This window comes from Rhodamnia argentea, chromosome 9 (assembly GCF_020921035.1).
Source record: "Rhodamnia argentea isolate NSW1041297 chromosome 9, ASM2092103v1, whole genome shotgun sequence".
Lineage (NCBI taxonomy): Eukaryota > Viridiplantae > Streptophyta > Magnoliopsida > Myrtales > Myrtaceae > Rhodamnia > Rhodamnia argentea.
The window spans coordinates 7,137,153-7,155,552 of NC_063158.1; the positions used below are offsets into that span (position 1 = coordinate 7,137,153).

Below are 18,400 nucleotides of genomic sequence, written 5' to 3' on the forward strand. Positions count from 1 at the left end.
CCGACGGCATTCAATTCACCGTGATAAAAATCAAGAGACTCCTTTTCTTTTTGGATTCATTTATCGCGCCAAGCTCTCGTTTTCCCACGCGTTCGACTCACCAAAACGGTCACAGACCGAGGGGCAGTTTCGTCATTTCACCATTCTACTGTCCTCCGGTCGGGTCGGGTCGGGTCCCACCTCCTCTCTCTCTCTCTCTCTCTCTGCTTTTATTTGAAATCTCTCACGCACAATCCCCAATTCTCTCTCTCTCTCTCTCTCTCTCTCTCCGTTCCCTCGCACCCAGGGCATACTCGTCCAGCTCAGTGCAGTTGCGCACGGCAGCTGAATCGAAGCTCCAATTGGGCTTCGCTCTTCTCCAATTCGATTGCCTCCGCAGCTGCATTTCGCCTCCGGTCAGCCTCCTCCTCCGCTGCCGGCCGTCGCCGAAGTAGCCTCTTGCGGAACCAGTGCTTCTCTCCGGCCCTGCTCCGACGCGTCCGTCGAGCTCTCCCTTCCTGCAATGTGAGTGCTCCGGAGGATTCCCCGACGACTGGTGCGTTCCTCCCAAGGCGATGGCATCGAGCGCGCACCGGAATGGCGGCGTTCCCCGAGGTGCTCTAAAGGCGCAGCCCTCGGGATCGAACGTGAGGCAGTCCTCGTTCAAATCCAGGCTCCCTCCCTCTTCGTCTCCCGGATCCGTCGTCCGCCGCAGTAGCCCTGCGTCTCTCGGCGGCTACGGGGGAGGCTCTTTTAAGGATCAAAATGGAGGTTAGTTGCGTTCGATTTGTTGTTTACGCGGGGATGTTCTGTTCTTGTTATCTTGATTTGTACTTGGTGAGGTGTTTTTTTAATTGGATGTTGTTGAGAGTTTGGTTTATAACCTCAATGTGGAGCAGAGTTTTTGTGCCCCCACTGAGTATGCTACTAAAGTTTTCCCCCCCTCTGAGTATGCTACTAAAGTTTAAATTCTTGGAGGAAGATAAAGGTGATGCGATCAATTTACTGACTCGCATTAAGTTCTGCTTGGATCATAAAGTGTTAGTCACGAGTCTATCAATTATTGGTTGTAAGTTTGCATTTTTATTGGTGTAGCGACCTGAATTAAGTTTTCAGATATGGTTGGAAATTAGCACGCTAGTCTCTTCAGTTGTGCTGTACTTGTAGGGATGAACCCTGTTGTTGTGCTATTCTCTTTGACAAGGACTTGAATTCGTATTTGGGGTTTTGACCTGGATGATTAATACCCTGGACCGACAAAATTCTTGAATGTGAATCGAAATTCTGTATCATTGTCATGGCCAGTTCCAGGAAGAGTCCGAGTAGCTATAAGGTTGAGACCGCGAAATGCTGAAGAAATGTCGGCAGATGCGGACTTTGCTGATTGTGTGGAGTTGCAGCCAGAGGTGACCCTAGTTTCAATCTTGACTTTAGCATTTCGGTTCCCATACTTCATTTTTAATCTTGCAATTCTTCTATTTGGTTATGGCATTGGTTTTAGTGCAACTGACATGTGTTTGCTTCGATTCAGCTTAAAAGGTTGAAGCTGAGGAAAAACAACTGGGATGCCGACACTTATGAATTTGATGAGGTTCTTACTGAATATGCTTCGCAGAAGCGTGTCTATGAAGTAGTTGCCAAGCCTGTTGTTGAGGTATGCAGTGCTTGGCACGATATATGTTTTGCTTGAGTTGTTCCATAATCTCCATTTAAGAAAATTTCCATAATAGGAAGTCTACTCAATTGCCTGTTTAAGGGGGTTTTGGCCTTGTCTCTTATACTTTCTCTTCATTATTAAAATCCTGTGGGGGATATGGGAGGATTGCCTTGTTGAATTTTCCCTAGCTCTTGGTTTAGTTCATATGTGTGACAACTTCTAAAGTGAAAGCTCGTAAGCTGCAAAAGTTAATAAAGACGGCAGGTGTCAAAAGCCAGGAATTGATTGGAAGAAGATGACCTTGTCCCCTGGAATACAAAAAGTTGTGATGTCACTTGATCTGAATCTGTACATTTTTCTGCTAGAACACACTTTCATGGTAGCATTGAAGATTTAAGGTAGGAAGCAGCAATTTTGTTTCAGTCTAAGAAAAGAGCACCAGCTAGACAAAATGTGTTGACAGGAAGAGGTGGGAAGTGGTCTGTTATTCTCACCATGGTTGTTGAAATCTGTAGTAAATTTTTTAATTCTACGATCCCAATATCGTTGAACGATCTCACTCATCCGAAATCTTAAGTTGGTGTAATTGTCGTAAAATCTAGCTGTTATTATGATGTTACAATGTCAAAACTATTGAACGATCTCAATCTTGTCAAAACCTCATAAAATCGTAAAATCAGCCCTATTTTACCATGTCCTATTAACTAAGGTAGTTGGTCCAATCTAACAAAAAATAGAGCTAGGTATTGCACGAGAAGTTTTGATTTTCATTTTCCTAATAGATAGGTCTTAGGTATGGTGTTCATTGACCGAGCACCTGAATAATACTCATTTAATCTGACTGGGCGAAGTCGACATTTTGTAAACAACTAGAAGCAGGTGCGCATTGCATGCATTTTGGGGAAAATTTTTGTAGGTTTTAGGTACTGTTTTAGCTTGAAATTGTAATTGGTAGATTCTTGTCCCAAGAAAATTACAAATTTTTCCTTGGAAAGTTATTGATGTGATTTTAGTGTTTTCTTGTAATCGAAGTGGAGTCTAAAACAAAGATCTCTCTTTTATGGGACAGTATAGGTGATTTTCACTCTATGATGGAGTTGATGAGGATGGTGGAGATGGTAGAATAAGCTGCAACCATAATCTAGAAGTTGAGAAAAATGTTCATCACTATTTATTCTAGATTTAAATATTGCTGCATTATCCGTGTGCTTTTGATGTTATCTATGTTGCTAGTCTAATTGGTTTTTCTTTGAAGCTTACCCGCTGTTTATTTGAAAGTTTGAACTGTGGAATTGTCTAGTAGTTGGTATTCAGATTATATTGCATTTTTGTGCTTAGTAGAACCGCTCTGTGTATTTGTGAATGATAGTTGTTTGCTGTTTTTAATGCTTATTGTGTTATTATCTAATGCATTTTTCATTTACAGCCATAGGTATGACAGGTTTCCAGTTTTTCCTTGATGGTTGTAGAATCTTACAATCTCTGGATTGTCTCTTGCATTTTGATTTTATAGACCATAGCGATCTTACTGAAAAAAGCGATTTTAACAACGTTGTTGTTCACATTTGTAATCGTTTACCTGAAATAATTATAAAGTCATGTCTTCTAGAAGTCCCTCTTAGAGAGGTTACAAGAAATTTGAAAGGATAAAAATTGGTGGGGTAAATAAAATCATTTTCTTTGTGAGTTTGGCAGGTCAGGAGAAAGAAGCAGGAGATGGGTTCGGCTTTCAAGTCAAAATAAATGTCAAAAATGTTTCCAAGTGTGAGAATGACATATTCTCTCTGAATACATATCACACTTTCGAAAGTTAAAATTTCAAAACAAGCTAATATATGGCCAATAGTGCTTACAAAATAGTCAAAATATATGGCCAATAGCGCTTACAAATATCAAAATATATGGCCAATAGTCCCGACAATTTTACAAAATGTTCTAAAACTAACTAGTCAAATATCAAACTATATGGCCAATAGTCCTGACAGTTCCAAAAAATGTTCTAAAGCTAACTAGTCAAATATCAAACTATATGGCTAATAGTGCTTACAAAAGTATGTTTTGATCTGTGGTACTAGTTGTGGTGATGTCCAAATAAACAAAACAAGCTGCTAATTTGTTTGTCCGTCTGTCATTGTGATATTGTGTTTAAGCAGACTATTGGCACTGTTTACTTTGCATAACCATAGGCATGTGGTTATTTTTACTGATCTTTCACTGATAAAGAGAAAGGGTTATGGATTTTTTTTCCCTGCTCTTTATTTTCTGATGTTTGCAATTATGCAGAGTGTTTTAGATGGATACAATGGGACTGTGATGGCTTATGGGCAAACTGGAACAGGCAAGACTTTTACTCTGGGACGATTAGGGGACGAAGATACCGCTGATCGTGGAATTATGGTCCGCTCAATGGAGGATATATTTGCGAATGTTTCTCCAAATACTGATTTGATCACTGTCTCATACTTACAGGTTGCCATAATCTTGATTGTGTCATTCTGCGATCTGTTTAATTTCCTTCCGGATTTTCCAAAGTGTTCTTTGTTCATCCTTTTATTTGAAATTATAATCTTGAGCGACCTGTCTAACAGTCATCAAATCGTGTTTAGCTCTACATGGAGTACATACAGGATCTTCTTGATCCTTCAAATGATAATATTCCCATTGTGGAAGATCCAAAAACTGGGGATGTGTCACTACCTGGGGCAACCCTTGTAGAAATCAATGGCCAGCAAAGTTTTCTTGAGTTACTAAGAATAGGAGAGGCTCATCGCATCGCTGCTAATACGAAGTTGAATACTGAATCCTCGCGTAGCCATGCTATTCTAATGGTAATTGTTTTAGCTTAGTGTTTGCTTCTACCGATTGAATTATGATGTCCTATTTATCAGCTGGATTCTTGATCGAACAATCTTTATGATGATGCATCAATGCTTATTTCATTTAGCTAGTTGTTATGAATAAGTGATGTCTTGGCTGATTGTTCTAGGTACATGTCAAGAGGTCGGTCACTGAAGGAGAAGATGCTCCTTCAATTGATAATGGAAGCTCTTCTCACTTTATTAAACCTTCCAGGCCACTTGTGCGGAAAAGTAAGCTGGTTATAGTGGATTTGGCAGGTTCAGAGCGTATTCATAAGTCAGGTATGTACACATTTGATCTAGCCTTTTCATTGCTAAATATATTCATAAAGGTTATTACTGCTCTCTCTCTCTCTCTCCGCCACTGGGAATCTTTACTCTTAAAAAAAAACCTGCATCACTCCCCAAGATCATGGCACATCAAGCAAAAGAAGTTAAGCGACTTATATTTTGTGTCTGAGCGTGTGCCAGAGCTTGAGTTTGACACAGTAGCAGAACTCTACGGTGACTTTGATTGTAATGATTAACAATCAGATGACATCTCGAAACTCTGCAATATCAGTTCAAGAAGCCTATAAGGAAAAAAAGAGCTTATGAGAGAAAAACCAAAAAAAGATGGTGATTGCAATGCTTGACTCCTCTCTTCTATATTAGATGACGTATTTTGTCTGATAAAATTAGTTCTGGAGTATATTTTTCTCTTGACGTCCCAACACCAGTTGAAGGTCCACTCTTGAACTTTATTGCTGTACAATGGGTGAATCACGATGATTGAGTGATCTCTAAGCTGCTATTGCTTATTTTATGGTTGTCTTTGTCTGTTTGTAGTCATGCCTATTCATAATTGCAGTGTGTAGCATATGCTCTTATCTGATGAATAGTCATATAGATATTTCGAGAATTTTAGCTGGTTTGAATAAACATGAATTGCAGGAAGTGAGGGTCACATGTTAGAGGAAGCTAAGTCCATTAATCTATCACTGAGTGCATTAGGAAAGTGCATTAATGCACTCGCAGAGAATAGTTCACATGTTCCAGTTCGTGATTCCAAGCTAACGAGGTTGCTCAGAGACTCTTTTGGAGGTAAGTTGCTTTCCTGTTTTATGTTCTGGATGAATATAAGCATACGCTGGACTTCAAGCAGATCTTAAAGGAGAGGAAGAGATTAGGCAGAATATGAAAGTGTACTTGGTGAAGTATTCATGTTAATCCACTTAAAGCTCAATTTGGCCAAATAATCGAATCTATAAATCCTGGTCTGATGGAAATTCTCATCTTCATAAGTCTAAAGAAAGAAAAAACTGCTGTGACTTAGAAGCTAAGAGATGGAAGTCCTGACATATACATATGTATTATGTCGTCTGAGTTAAGTTAGTATTGAAATGTTGATATGCATTATGTTGGTTTCAGGTACGGCAAGGACATCACTTGTCGTGACTATTGGCCCATCTCCACGCCATAGAGGAGAGACTACAAGTACCATTTTGTTTGGCCAAAGGGTGAGGTCTCACGTAACACGTAGTTGGGCTTAATTAACAACTGGTCTTTCCAGCTAGTTGTAATGTGGTTATCAATGCATTGTCTTCACTATCAAAATCACTTAGTCATTACTACCTCACTTTGTGAGACTGGATTTTTTTCTATCTGAACTTTTCTTGTCGACTGTTTTGCTGTGCTCCTTTTAAGGTAACTTAATTTAGACATCTATGCCTTAACTAGTTGACTTGTGGGCATTTCAGTTTTCGCTGTTGTTTGTTTATTTTTCTTATTCTGTGATAGGCTATGAAGGTGGAAAATATGTTGAAAATAAAGGAAGAGTTTGATTACAAAAGTCTTTCAAGAAAGCTTGAGATTCAGGTGGACAAACTTGTTGCTGAAAATGAGCGACTTCAGAAAGATTTTGAAGATGAGGTTGAAAAAATAAATCTAGAAGCTCAGAACAGAATATCTGAAGTCGAGAGGAACTTTGCAGATGCATTAGAGGTTTGTCCAGCACCTTATCTATATGTCATTGTGATTATGCCACATTTTCTTTATTGGTGTATTAAAAAAAACAACTAAAATGCTCAACTGCGGGTAGTATCCCCAAGGTACGTAAAAGTTTTTTGCATCCTTTTCAAAATATCACCAAAAATTATCAAGAGATGGGTCTGTTCTTGCAAATAGTAGTCTTTGCTTTGGGTTTCCTAGACTGGTTTAGGCTGACTCTCTGAGTTGATGATTAACTCGTGTAGAAGGAGAGGTTGAAATGTCAGATGGAATACATGGAGTCTATCAAGGAGCTGGAGGAGAAGATGGTTTCAAATCAGCGCAAACATAACCGAGATGGCTTCTTTGATGATAAACACATCGAAGAGGTACTTCTCCTGCCCCACATCTTGGCACTCTGGGTTGTTAGTAGTGGAAAACCATGTCTAGTGATTTAAGCAAGCACTTCCTGAACCCTGCAAATCATGCTCGTTTTCTCTGCATAAACACTGGCATCTCTGGGTACATATTGCACTCACTGCTGTGTCACACAGTGAATATGCAATTTTTAAAATTTTGAAGTGTTACCTTTCTCAGTCTGTAATACCAAATGGTTTTGTTGTCTGAAACAATTTGAACTCTGAATTTCCACTAGTATCTACCATCCATTGCTTCCGTTTTAAGATCTATGCTAGTCTCCTATTCAGCACAAGTTAATTGTTTTAATGAAAATTCATCCATTACCATCAAGTACTAAGGAAGTTTCAAGTAGAGATGAGTTCTAATGTACCCTTTCTTGTTATTGCCATATGAAAATAAACTTATTCTGAACTGCGTTTCATACTTGTGCATATGCAAGTGCATATAATCTTCATGGTGGTAAATGCAATTTTTAAACAAACTCTCTTTTGCAGGGCCTGGGTTTGTCAGTTGAGGAAGCTTCTGAAATCAAGAGGCAACTCAATGATGAAATTTCTCGAAGAAAGGCACTTGAGGAAGATGTTAACAATCTCAAGAGTCGATTGGCACAATGTCTACAGCCTAGGGTATCTTCTAAACATTAATTGTTATTAGGGATTGGATATTTGAATACCTGTCAGTTTTTCACGTTGTGTAACTTTAAATTGCTTTACACTTGGATATGATATATCTAGGAAAACGGGGGTGGTGAAATTCTAAGGCTTTACAAGGATCTAGAGGATGAGGTTTGTGAAAAGAAGAAACTTGAGGAAGAAGTTATAATGCTTCGAAGTCAGTTACTACAAATGACTCTTGACACCGATCAGGTACTCTTCTTGTGAAAACTAAGCACATCTTGCTATTCTTTATCTCACGAGATTTACAATTTCAAAGGTTTTAACTTGGAGGATATATATAGAAGATCCCTGCTACTACAAAAGTAGAAAATAATGAGAAATTACTCTGACATTTCACAATATTTTTAGTATTGTGAGGAAACCCCTTGTTTAGTCAGTTTAAAAGGATTATATTTGTTAGCATGAAATCACTATCACAAAGGAATGTTCATCGGCGGAACCTTTGATCACATGTTTTTCCTTCTGCAGCCAAGATATCTTGACAGAGGTGCATATAGAGATTCTTTTAATGGTTTAAATTCTCTCACATCTCAAGATCAGAATCCCCATTATAGAAGTAACGGAAATCGGCAGAAGGCATCAGCTGCCACACTATCTGAGCAAGGTAAGGGACAAACTTTGAGAAGGTCGAACAGTTAGTCTATTAAATTAGAATTGCACATATCTAATTCATCAACTCAACAACAAAATCTACAGTGGGGTTGCAGAGGATATTGTCTCTCCTGGAGTCAGATGATGCCAATGTACGCATTCATGCTGTGAAGGTGGTGGCCAACCTTGCTGCTGAAGGTGGATTTCCATCTTTCTCTTGAAACTTCTTATCAGATGTGAATCGGATGTCATCCCATTTTCTGGGAGCGTGTCTGTATCTTCATAATTAAATTTCTCAATTGATATGCTGGGATGGATATGTGGCCTCTGTTTGTTTATGTCGGTGTTGCGTTTGTGTTGTTCAAGTTTCAGTTCATTGACTGTGAGTGCTGTGGCTGTCTAACAGTCTGGTACTGATCTTTACTTAGTTGAGTGTTACATCATGTGGTCGTTCTTTGGGGTTTCTAATAGAAGAGCACTTGCTGCTTCTACACAATTTCACTTACCAAAATCTTGCAACGGTCTTTTCGAGGACAACAATCGGTTGCTCTGTTTCCTCTCTCAGTACAAAGATTGTCCCTCTTATGTTGGAGAAATTTATTGTGATTTCACCTTTTTGAGTAGTTGGAACAGATGTCAAAAGTCACCCTCTCAGATGCTTTAGAGCATATCACTCCTGTCAAATTCTCCCGATAATTCAATTGCCGACTGTTTATGAAGAAGTTGAGTCATTGGCTTCTCGTGGAAGGAGATATAGGCTACTTTTGCAATAGGATGGCCTATAAGGACAGTAAATTCATAGTCTAAATAAAAGGCTAACAGCAAATAGTGATAGGGATGCCTAAAATTTTTATGGCTTTGATGTTTGACTGTCTTCATGTTGTTGAAATGTGAAAGAAATATTAGAGACAACCGACTCTTTTTCATAAGCAACAACACGATGGTTTGGTGCTTGTGACAATCCTTTTATCCCCGATTCTTGGGTGGGATAGTCCTGTTGGAACTTTAATGGTTATTTTCCCTCATTTCATTGTGTTTAGACTTGTAAAAGTTCCTTGTTTTTACACTTAATGAATGTTCTTCTGTATGCACCGTACAGAAGTAAATCAAGAAAGGATAGTGGAAGCTGGTGGTCTTACTTCATTGCTCATGCTCTTGAGACGGTATGAGGATGAAACTGTCCGCAGGGTAGCAGCGGGTGCTGTAGCCAATCTTGCTATGAATGGTAACAGCTGAATCTTCTTCTTATTGTTCTTCTTCTTCCTCCCACTCCTCAAAATCTTTGCTTTTTGAGGATTCTCTAGGGGGTGAGCATTTGTTTAGGGTTCTGCTTGACTTCCATTGTTTTTCCTTTTTGCTGCTTTGGCTTTTGTGCAGAAGCCAATCAAGAACTCATAATGGTTCAAGGGGGAATCAGTTTGTTATCTATGACAGCAGCTAATGCAGAGGATCCACAAACGCTGCGCATGGTTGCTGGGGCTATTGCAAATTTGTGTGGCAATGGTACATTCAACTCTCTGGCCTGATCCCTTTGCTTTGAATCCTCACACTCTTTGTTTTGAATATGGGAGCTCCAGGATGATGATACATGAAGTTCAGTGCTTGATGTGGGAAGACTTTATTTTATAAACATCATATGGGAACCCATTATTAGCTCCTGCACCTTTGCTAAGTTCTGTGCACTGGCTTCCCACTTATCGTTTGAAACTTGACGTTACATGGGATGCATAATTTTATGAAATCTAACACTGTCATCCTAGTTCATCTTTGATATGATATATCATATCAAAGATTTGATGACGATAGCATCGGTATTGGGAGTTTATTTTCAGCTTCTTGGATGCGATTGAATTACCTACCTTCCAAAGTTAACTGATAATTGTTACTTTCATTTATCATTGAGGACAAAGGAGAAATATCACAATTTATTTACCTTTGAGATGTAGGAGTTAAGAAAAGACTTTACTGACATGTTCTGTGACTACTTGCTAATAGCTCGTCTTTGTAAATCATCCTGCACTTGCCATTGTTGTTTCCAAAATTCACTTTTAAATAATGATCTATTCCCTGTAATATGCAGATGTTGAAGAGAAGTATGGCCACTAACAAGTTTGGCTGCATTTAATCTTAACCTATAAAGATGCAAGAACGGCAACATGTCTTTGTGTATGAATGGAGTTATTTTGCTAGGCATATGAACCTACTTTTGTATTATTATTATTATCCTCCTTTTACCAGTGAAATGGTAATTAATAGTGGACCCCTGATGTTTTATTATTTCAAAAGCAAAACAAAAGTATGCAGATTTTAGCTCAGTCGGGGAAAAATCCTCCACAGTTGAAGTAGATTTGTAATCAGCAACCCCTAAATCCCTGGTGTTTGTCCCAGCACCCTCAGATATTACCTAGAAGTGCGATCGAGTGAGTCATGGTATCTAACTCCCTGAACTCAACCTGAACACCTGCTGCTGAATGGTTGACTCAAGCTTGATTATGCTTCATGCTTAAGCCCAAGCTTGACTGGATGTGATGGTCCAAAGGCAACCAGTGCTCAGTTAGGAAATCAGGTCATTTTGGGTTCTGTGTCTAAATCAGAGAATGAATTAAGTGTTGCAATGCTTTTAATGTGAAAACTTTAATATCTTTCATACATAAAACATCATAGTTGGAAGTGCCCTGAAAATGTAAAAGCAAGCAACTACTTGATTAAGCGAATGTTTTGACTGAATCAAATATGCCTGAGCTTGACTTAACTTTAAATTCGAACTTGAGTCAAGCTGTTATTTTCAATAACAAATGGAAGCTCACGAGGATTGGGAATCTGGATAAGTAGCTATGAATAGCTTGAGCCATTTACACCCCTGGTAAATCATGGTATTGGAAATAAGCACATGTAAACGCTGGTCATTCCTAGGGAAATGATGGGACCTTAATTACCAGGCATGATTGCTATCATATGTACATTTATGCCATTGTTTTCATGCCAGGGCTGTTGGAATGGGCTTGTGGCCAATTTAAGAAACTAGGGAAATTTGATTGCTGAATAGTGAATATCAGGAACATAGGCCCTTAGATTCATAATCTTTTTTATCCTCCTTAAATTGATGAATACGGAGAAGGGATGGTGAGGGCCTTGTTATGAGCAGCAACTACCAGACTTTAAGGTGCTTATGTTGTCTGTTGGAGTATAATACAGTAGAGTACACTATATAGTTCAGTTTATCTAGAATGCACTAGAAGGTATTTCTTCAATTTTCCTGATTTCGTATTTAGTTGATGTGTTGAGAATAATATGTTCCTTGACCAGACAAACTCCAGCAGAAGCTGAGGACTGAAGGTGGTATACGGGCTTTGCTGGGGACTGTCAGATGTGGACATCCTGATGTATTATCTCAAGTTGCTCGCGGGATTGCCAACTTTGCAAAATGCGAGTCCCGTTTGGCTACACAAGGTACACCACAGATCTTGAGGCACTATAGTAGGTACAGTTAGGTATATTGAGGACTTTCAATAGACATTGAATGCTACTCGAGTTAGTACATGAGCAACAATTTGCTAATGTTTGGTGCTATTCATCAAGTACGTGTTTTTAACAGCCTATTGTATCTCCTGGATTACACAAGAGGAAGAACAGTAGCTTCTGAGGGCTGGGGCATGTTGGTTAATGTGAAATAGTTAAAGTTTCTTATTGTTGTAAAAAATTTAGGTATGATCCAATTCAGACTTGCATAGAGTAACTGATGACGGTGTTTCATTGCCAACCACAGGGATAAGGACTGGTAGATCATTTTTGATTGAAGATGGTGCACTTCCATGGATTGTGCACAATGCCAATGATGAAGCTGCTCCAATTAGGCGCCACATAGAGCTTGCTCTGTGCCACTTGGCACAACATGGTAAGGAAAGAATCTTTACCTCCTGGTATGTTGCAAGTATGAATTTTAAATTGATGACTAGAACAAACTGCAGAAGTGAACGCGAAGGATATGGTTAGTGGTGGTGCCTTGTGGGAACTAGTTCGTATCTCACGTGACTGTTCGCGTGAAGATATAAGGAATCTTGCCCGCAAGACTTTGAACTCAAGCCACACCTTTCGGGCAGAGTTAAGGCGGCTACGGGTGGAATACTAATCTGGTATACAACGTTCAACTTTATTGATCAGTCAGGGAGATCGTGTACGCTTATATGCACTTTGGCAGGTGATATATAGATGGGTCTTGTTCAAATTGGGCGAAATCGGATGATTTTAAATGTGCTAGCAGTTTTGGTTTTGGAATGAAGGATACCATCATGCATTGGTTCTGCCATCTTGTTGTCAAGCAGCGCTGAGCTAGCAGATACATAAAGTTGTTAGGTCAGAGGCTATGTATTCTTTTCAGGCTCAGGGATTGAAGAGAAGTCAATTTATTTTGACACTGTTTGTGTGAGGAGCCACTTGACATGTCATCCTATGTATATATAAACATTTGTTCTATCTGTCACGAGCAATGAATATCATCATTCTTTTATGTTCGATCTTTTTCTGATGGAAGAACCCAAAACAAGGACTGGAGGGTTTGTGCTTGCAACACAGCTCTGTTCATTCAGTGTCTAAGGGCTCTTATCATCAGGGTTAACTGGATCATGGCTTTTCATCAAAGAATAGCTTCATTGATGTCATGCGCATCAGTTTCGTCAATTTTCTCATTATCTATTACCGATTGTTTTTCTTCTTTTTCAGTTCGTCATTTTTGTTAAACTGGTGATTGTTCTATCAATGGTGCAATAACAGTCTTTTTCAAACATTCTTTGCTGTAATTATGTTTTCTGTGTTTGTTACTTGTTAATAATTTCTCCGGGGACATACGAGGGGTACTTAAGACATCATTTATCTTTGTATTGTCTTCATTGATCAAAGCTTGCTAATGAGCGCAAATGTTAGGGTTGAATATTCGAAGTGATTCAGCAAGGTGTGTGTGAAAGAAGTATCGCTGTGCACTGGGAAAACATGCAAATACAGGACAGTCGATACGGATCCAGTTTCGAATTTGATGACGCACTTGTGAGTGTAACCCTAGCAGTATGGATTGAGATGAGCAGGATCATCAGAAACCCAGGGAAGAGATAAACTCATGTTGGGTATTACTTTGCGATAAGATGCATCTGGTACGGATGTGTATCCGATGTGCGCTCTTTCCTTTTATTCATGGGCAATGTTGTAGAAAAAGGCATGGCCATCGGTGGGCGATAAGCATGTCCTAGACCAGCCCCTAGAGCAGCTTCCTCTATTGTTGGCATTGTTCAAGCAACAGCGACTGCATTACAAATCTCTTACTCGGATGCATGACGGACTAAGCCATTTTAGTCGGATTAAGTTCATGCATGTATTGCCAATTGGCTTAGTCTTGGTCCATCATGAATTCTGCATCTGTTTTGTACAATTTTCTGGTGACTTGTTCTTCGGTATATTGTTATCGTTGAGCCAGATTTTGTCTCTTGTAATTGCATTGAATCTTTTTTGGCTTACTAAATTAGGTATGAGAAAGTAAAATGGAGTGAATTGGACGGTAGGGAGAGAGATTTTGGTTGTTATATGTGATGACTGGTTAATTTAAATAGTAAAATTGATCCTCAAGTTCATGTATATGTACATGTGGACATTTCAGAACAATAGAATAGCGAATCATGGGGAGAGCAAATGTAGGCGAACTTATCAAATGATTTGATTCTAAACTAAACCCGCTCTCACGATATTATGTTGACGAAACTTGAGTTGCCTAGATATAGTTGGTTAGTTCCATTGAACAACCGTATTCACAAGAGGAATATTAATTCATATCAAAGTAACATAGTTGATGCGACATGACAACTTGGATCACAATAATGCACTTTTGCATTGGCCATTAAGAACGATGAGCTCACTAAACGGATGTTTTTTTTTTTTTTTACACGAATTCGACATGATTTCGAAAACTTAAAAGTCAAGTTTAGATCGGTAGATCCTCAAATCACTACACTAATTTTAGAAGCTCCGACCATTGTCATGAAACTTATTCTGAGCTCAACAACAAACGAGACATATATGGACTATGGACATATTATGTCTTATTACTCAATCATCCTTAGACTTGACAACTTCATTAGGTACATCCTCGTTTTAATTTTTATTTTGTCTTTTTATTTCCAGGGTTTGTACTTAATGACAAGATTAAATATCTTTCAAGCCATGCAATGGATGAATCCTTTTCTGAATTTACCGTGTGAATCTTAGTTCACACTTGTATTTCAAATATGTTATTGCACTCGAGTCATTGTCTTTATTGCGCGATTAATTCCACAATTATACAATTGAGTTGCATGTACTTATCTCACTTGTCCCGTTTATAATGTCATTACTTTTTGAGATTTCATATTCAGCTTAACACCAAGTCTGACGAGTCGTTCTTTGGAAAATGTTCAAGAAACCTCGTAGGACGCGAGGAATCTAATCATATTAAGTCATTAAATGAAAGAAAGATGGATTACTGAGATTAATTTCACATTGGCAAATCATTGATTTTCAGATAATTAAATCAATCTGTTAAGATGGTCTTAACAGTGAATAATTTTCAGCATTTCCCGATAAACCAAATGGAAAATTTCTAGTTAGTTTTTTATGCACGTAAAGAAAAAAACCCTATAAACTGAAGAAGAAGAAGAAGAAGAATTAAGTTAAGGTTTAAACCCAGAAATCAACCAATAGAAAGAAAAGAAACAACCGCAACATGTCATAAACGACGCAACAAGACAAAAGTTGAAATTCAAAAAGATAAAACTCACCTCTCTCGCCCAGTGAATGACTCCCGAACTTCACCTCTCTGACCGATGCCACACCACACTTTCACTGTCTTTTAGAGAGAGAGAGAGAGAGAGAGAGAGAGGGTGGTGACTGGGGAGTTAAAGAGCTTGAGGTCGGATCAGTTTGTGCCTTGGTCATCTTCTGTTCTTTAATGGGGAACTACAGTTGAGCGTATGCAGCCTCGGAAAGGAAACCCTTTTTTGTTTTTCTCTCTCACAGAGCCAGCGCACGTGTGACCCATTCTTTTCTGCTGCAAATTTGAGACCTACCTCCCCCATTCTCCATAGATTTGCTAAAAGAACAGAGAAAAAGAAAACGAAAAAGAGGGGGAGAAAAGGAGAGAGACCACAACTTCACCCTTCATATAGCTCATCCTGGATTCAAGACCACAACAGGAGATTCGCTTGTTTTGTATAGGAACAAGCCTGCCCTCAAAAAGTAAAACTGGATAGCAATGATGAAGACATGTACAGCAACACCATCATCATGACAGGTTCAGAGAGAGAGAGAGAGAGAGAGAGAGAGGGTTATGGTCTGGTTCAAATGATGATATGGGGAAAAAGATGGTACTTTGTGTGTGCAGTCATGTGTTTAGTCTCGTGAGTGCCCACATTTGGTACTTATAACTATCCCCAACTTTGGGTTCCTCCTCTTCTTTTGAGTTTTTGTTTCCATGTTTATCTTTTCTGGGGTCCAAAATCTCCCTTCTCTTTTGACAGAAAAGAGTGAAGGCATTCATAGTTGTGACATGAGGGATCACCAGAACTCCAACCACAAAAATAAGATGGAGAGAGAGAGAGAGAGAGAGAGAGAGAGAGAGAGAGAGAGAGAGAGAGAGAGAGAGAGAGAGAGAGAGAGAGAGAGATTTATGGCTACATTCTGCCATTTCTTCATTTTTGAAGCTGTCTGGATGAAAGAGAGCTACTTTGATCAAAACCAAAACCCAACAGAAAAGAATCTCCTTTTGAATTTACACATCCTTCTTCAAATCAATTATAGGAGGCGAAAACACCACATGACTAACATCACGACCACCACATATTAGTAAGTAACAAGAAAAAAAAAGGTAGAAGGAAGGAAAGGTCACTAGAAAGAAAGTCAAATTAAAAGAAAGAAGAAGAAAAAAAAGAAGGTAGATCCGCAGAACACATCAACAGAAAAATTGGGGTAAATCTGTTCCATTCTTTGGGTTAATTCAATAAGGAGGAGGGCGAGCAGCTCCCCAGTATGTCTCACCGGGCAAATTGCATGAATTCAATAGGTTCGGTGCAAAACCATGCAATAACGCTCCGTTCGCGTCTGCAGGCATTAGCTGCTGCTGCTGCTGCTGCTGCCCGACCATTCCAGGCGATCCCAACTGACTGTTGCTCGGCACCGGCGCCGCCATCCCTGTCTCCTCCTCGAGTGGGAGCCTCTCGTAAGCGGCGTTCCCGAACGAAGCTGCCATTATCACCACTGGCCCCGACGCCACGAGGGGCCCCGCCACGTTCCCCCCGACCACCTGCCCCTGCCCGCCCGCCAGGTACACAGTCAGCCCTGACAGTGCCGGCGGGGCCGGGGGTGGTAGGAACGACCCGGACAGCGACAGGATCTCGAACCGCCCATGCAGCGTCACGACTGCTCCCGGGGAAGCCGGCTGCCGGAGGGCGACGTTGGTGACGGTCCCACTCCCACTCAGGATGCAGACCCCGCGCTGCCGTTGCCTCGCGAAGGTCGACATGCTTTCCAAGATGTCGGCACCGCTCCCGACCTCCACGACGTGGGAGCGGAGGGCGTTGGGGCTGTCCCGGGTTATGATGATGGGGGGCTTTGGCTTGTTCTTGGAACCCGCCGGCCGGCCCCTCGGCCTCCTCGAGACCTCTTTGCCTCCTCCCGCAACAACAGCTGCTTTCCCGTCGTCGGCGGGGGCAGCGGGGGAATCGGTGGCGGCAGAGGTGGAGGAGTAGTCGTCGCGATCCCGTTTCTGGCGGTGGCGGCCGAAGCTGCTGTCGTTGCTGAGGTTGTCATCCTCGGAGTTGTGCTGGTGGTGGTGGTGGGGTGACTGGAACTGGGGATGATGAGGAGTGAAGCTGCTGTGGAGGTCTCGGCTAAGGAAAGGAAGCGGAAGAGGGCGTCCATGTGCTGTCACTGGATCCATTTCTTTCCCTGGCTTAGCTTGCGGGAGTGAATTATCACCCTTTCACCCCAACAAGAAGTCAGAACGACCCAGAACTGCGTTGCATCTTTTCAATTCTTTGCTTGAGAGCTGCTGGTGGGGATGAGCTTCGCACACCAAGATCTTGAGCTGAATTGAAAGTGTGACTTGGAGTGAGATGGTGGTGATGGGTGTTTGTTGTTCTGCTTAGGTTTCTCAAGTTTCTTCCATGAAGATGAGGAGGAGGAGGAGGAGGAGGAGGTTGTCTTGCTGGTAAGGGTTTGGGGGTTAGAGAGAGAAAGCTTTGCTTTGGGTCGGGTTAGGGTTAGGTCAATCTCTCTCTCTCTCTCAGTCTGAAGTCCTTTTGGGGGGTTGATGAGTTTCTTTTCGGGTTGGGGTTCGGACAGATCAGAGTGCGCATGGGCGGTGGAGCGGGACCCACATCTCTCTCTCTCCATTTTGCAAGTGGGGTCCACCCCATTCATTATTGCCTCTTTTGCTCAACTCCAGTTTTTGTTTGTTTAAGTCGATTGAAATTCGGCTTAGCCACTGTTGCATTATGCGGAAGATCCGGCGATTTGTTTTTAGATTGAGATGCTCTAATTTCCACAATCCATGACGTTCTAACCTCATTATGAATCGAGAGAGAGAGAGAGAGAGATCTCAAGAACATTAAACCTCGTCATTCACTATCGATTGCAAGCAAGACGCGCCATTAGATAAAGAGCTAGAAAACTTTCTTGGTTACGTATTAATCAACATTCTATTCATCGATGCGATCATCATAAAAAAAAAAAAACATGTCTAAATCTCTCTTTTCGTTAAAAGTACCTTTGAATGGTGGCATTTGCTAAGCAGTAGCGACTTACTACCGTATTCTTCTGAGAACGGACATCATCCGATTTTAATGTGCTATAATTTAAATTCATTGTTATACGCAAAAAATTTACTGCGCTTGATAGTGTAGTTACAACACATTAAAAAGCACAATGCATAGACAAAAATATATCTCGGGGAATACTTCCGAATTTTACGTTCCGGAGTTCGGACGAGATAATGAGCTTATGATGGTTTTTCTTTTCCAATATCGTCTACATTTGAACCCGTAATTTGTGCAATCAAGTCGTTAAACTTGCATAATTTTTGCAACTAGCTCTTTCCATCGTTATTTAACCAAATTAAAGCCAATGTATGGATGGAAAATCTATCAAAAGTTTGGTGTTGAAAAAACAGCGAAAACACCCTTAATCACATCTTTAGATAATTGCTTTTACAGCGTGGTCGGGGATCACGGACCTTG

General features: G+C 40.4%; 2 protein-coding genes across 2 annotated transcripts; one reads left to right on the forward strand and one right to left on the reverse strand.

The window, feature by feature from the left end:
* Window positions 1-206: 206 nt before the first annotated feature.
* On the forward strand, window positions 207-12,655 carry LOC115744402 (kinesin-like protein KIN-UB). The gene is made up of 19 exons (XM_030679556.2): window positions 207-750; window positions 1,285-1,385; window positions 1,511-1,633; window positions 3,920-4,105; window positions 4,243-4,464; window positions 4,623-4,776; window positions 5,428-5,577; window positions 5,905-5,993; window positions 6,274-6,477; window positions 6,729-6,851; window positions 7,377-7,508; window positions 7,617-7,748; window positions 8,028-8,163; window positions 8,256-8,348; window positions 9,250-9,375; window positions 9,528-9,653; window positions 11,457-11,600; window positions 11,917-12,045; window positions 12,119-12,655. The coding sequence occupies exons 1-19, from the start codon at window positions 555-557 to the stop codon at window positions 12,277-12,279; spliced, it is 2,727 nt and encodes a 908-aa protein (XP_030535416.1). The 5' UTR covers window positions 207-554; the 3' UTR covers window positions 12,280-12,655.
* Window positions 12,656-15,888: 3,233 nt separating this feature from the next.
* LOC115744403 (AT-hook motif nuclear-localized protein 22-like) lies at window positions 15,889-17,122 on the reverse strand. The gene has a single exon (XM_030679558.1). It carries the CDS (start codon window positions 17,101-17,103, stop codon window positions 16,162-16,164), a length of 942 nt encoding a protein of 313 aa, XP_030535418.1. The 5' UTR covers window positions 17,104-17,122; the 3' UTR covers window positions 15,889-16,161.
* Window positions 17,123-18,400: the final 1,278 nt, after the last annotated feature.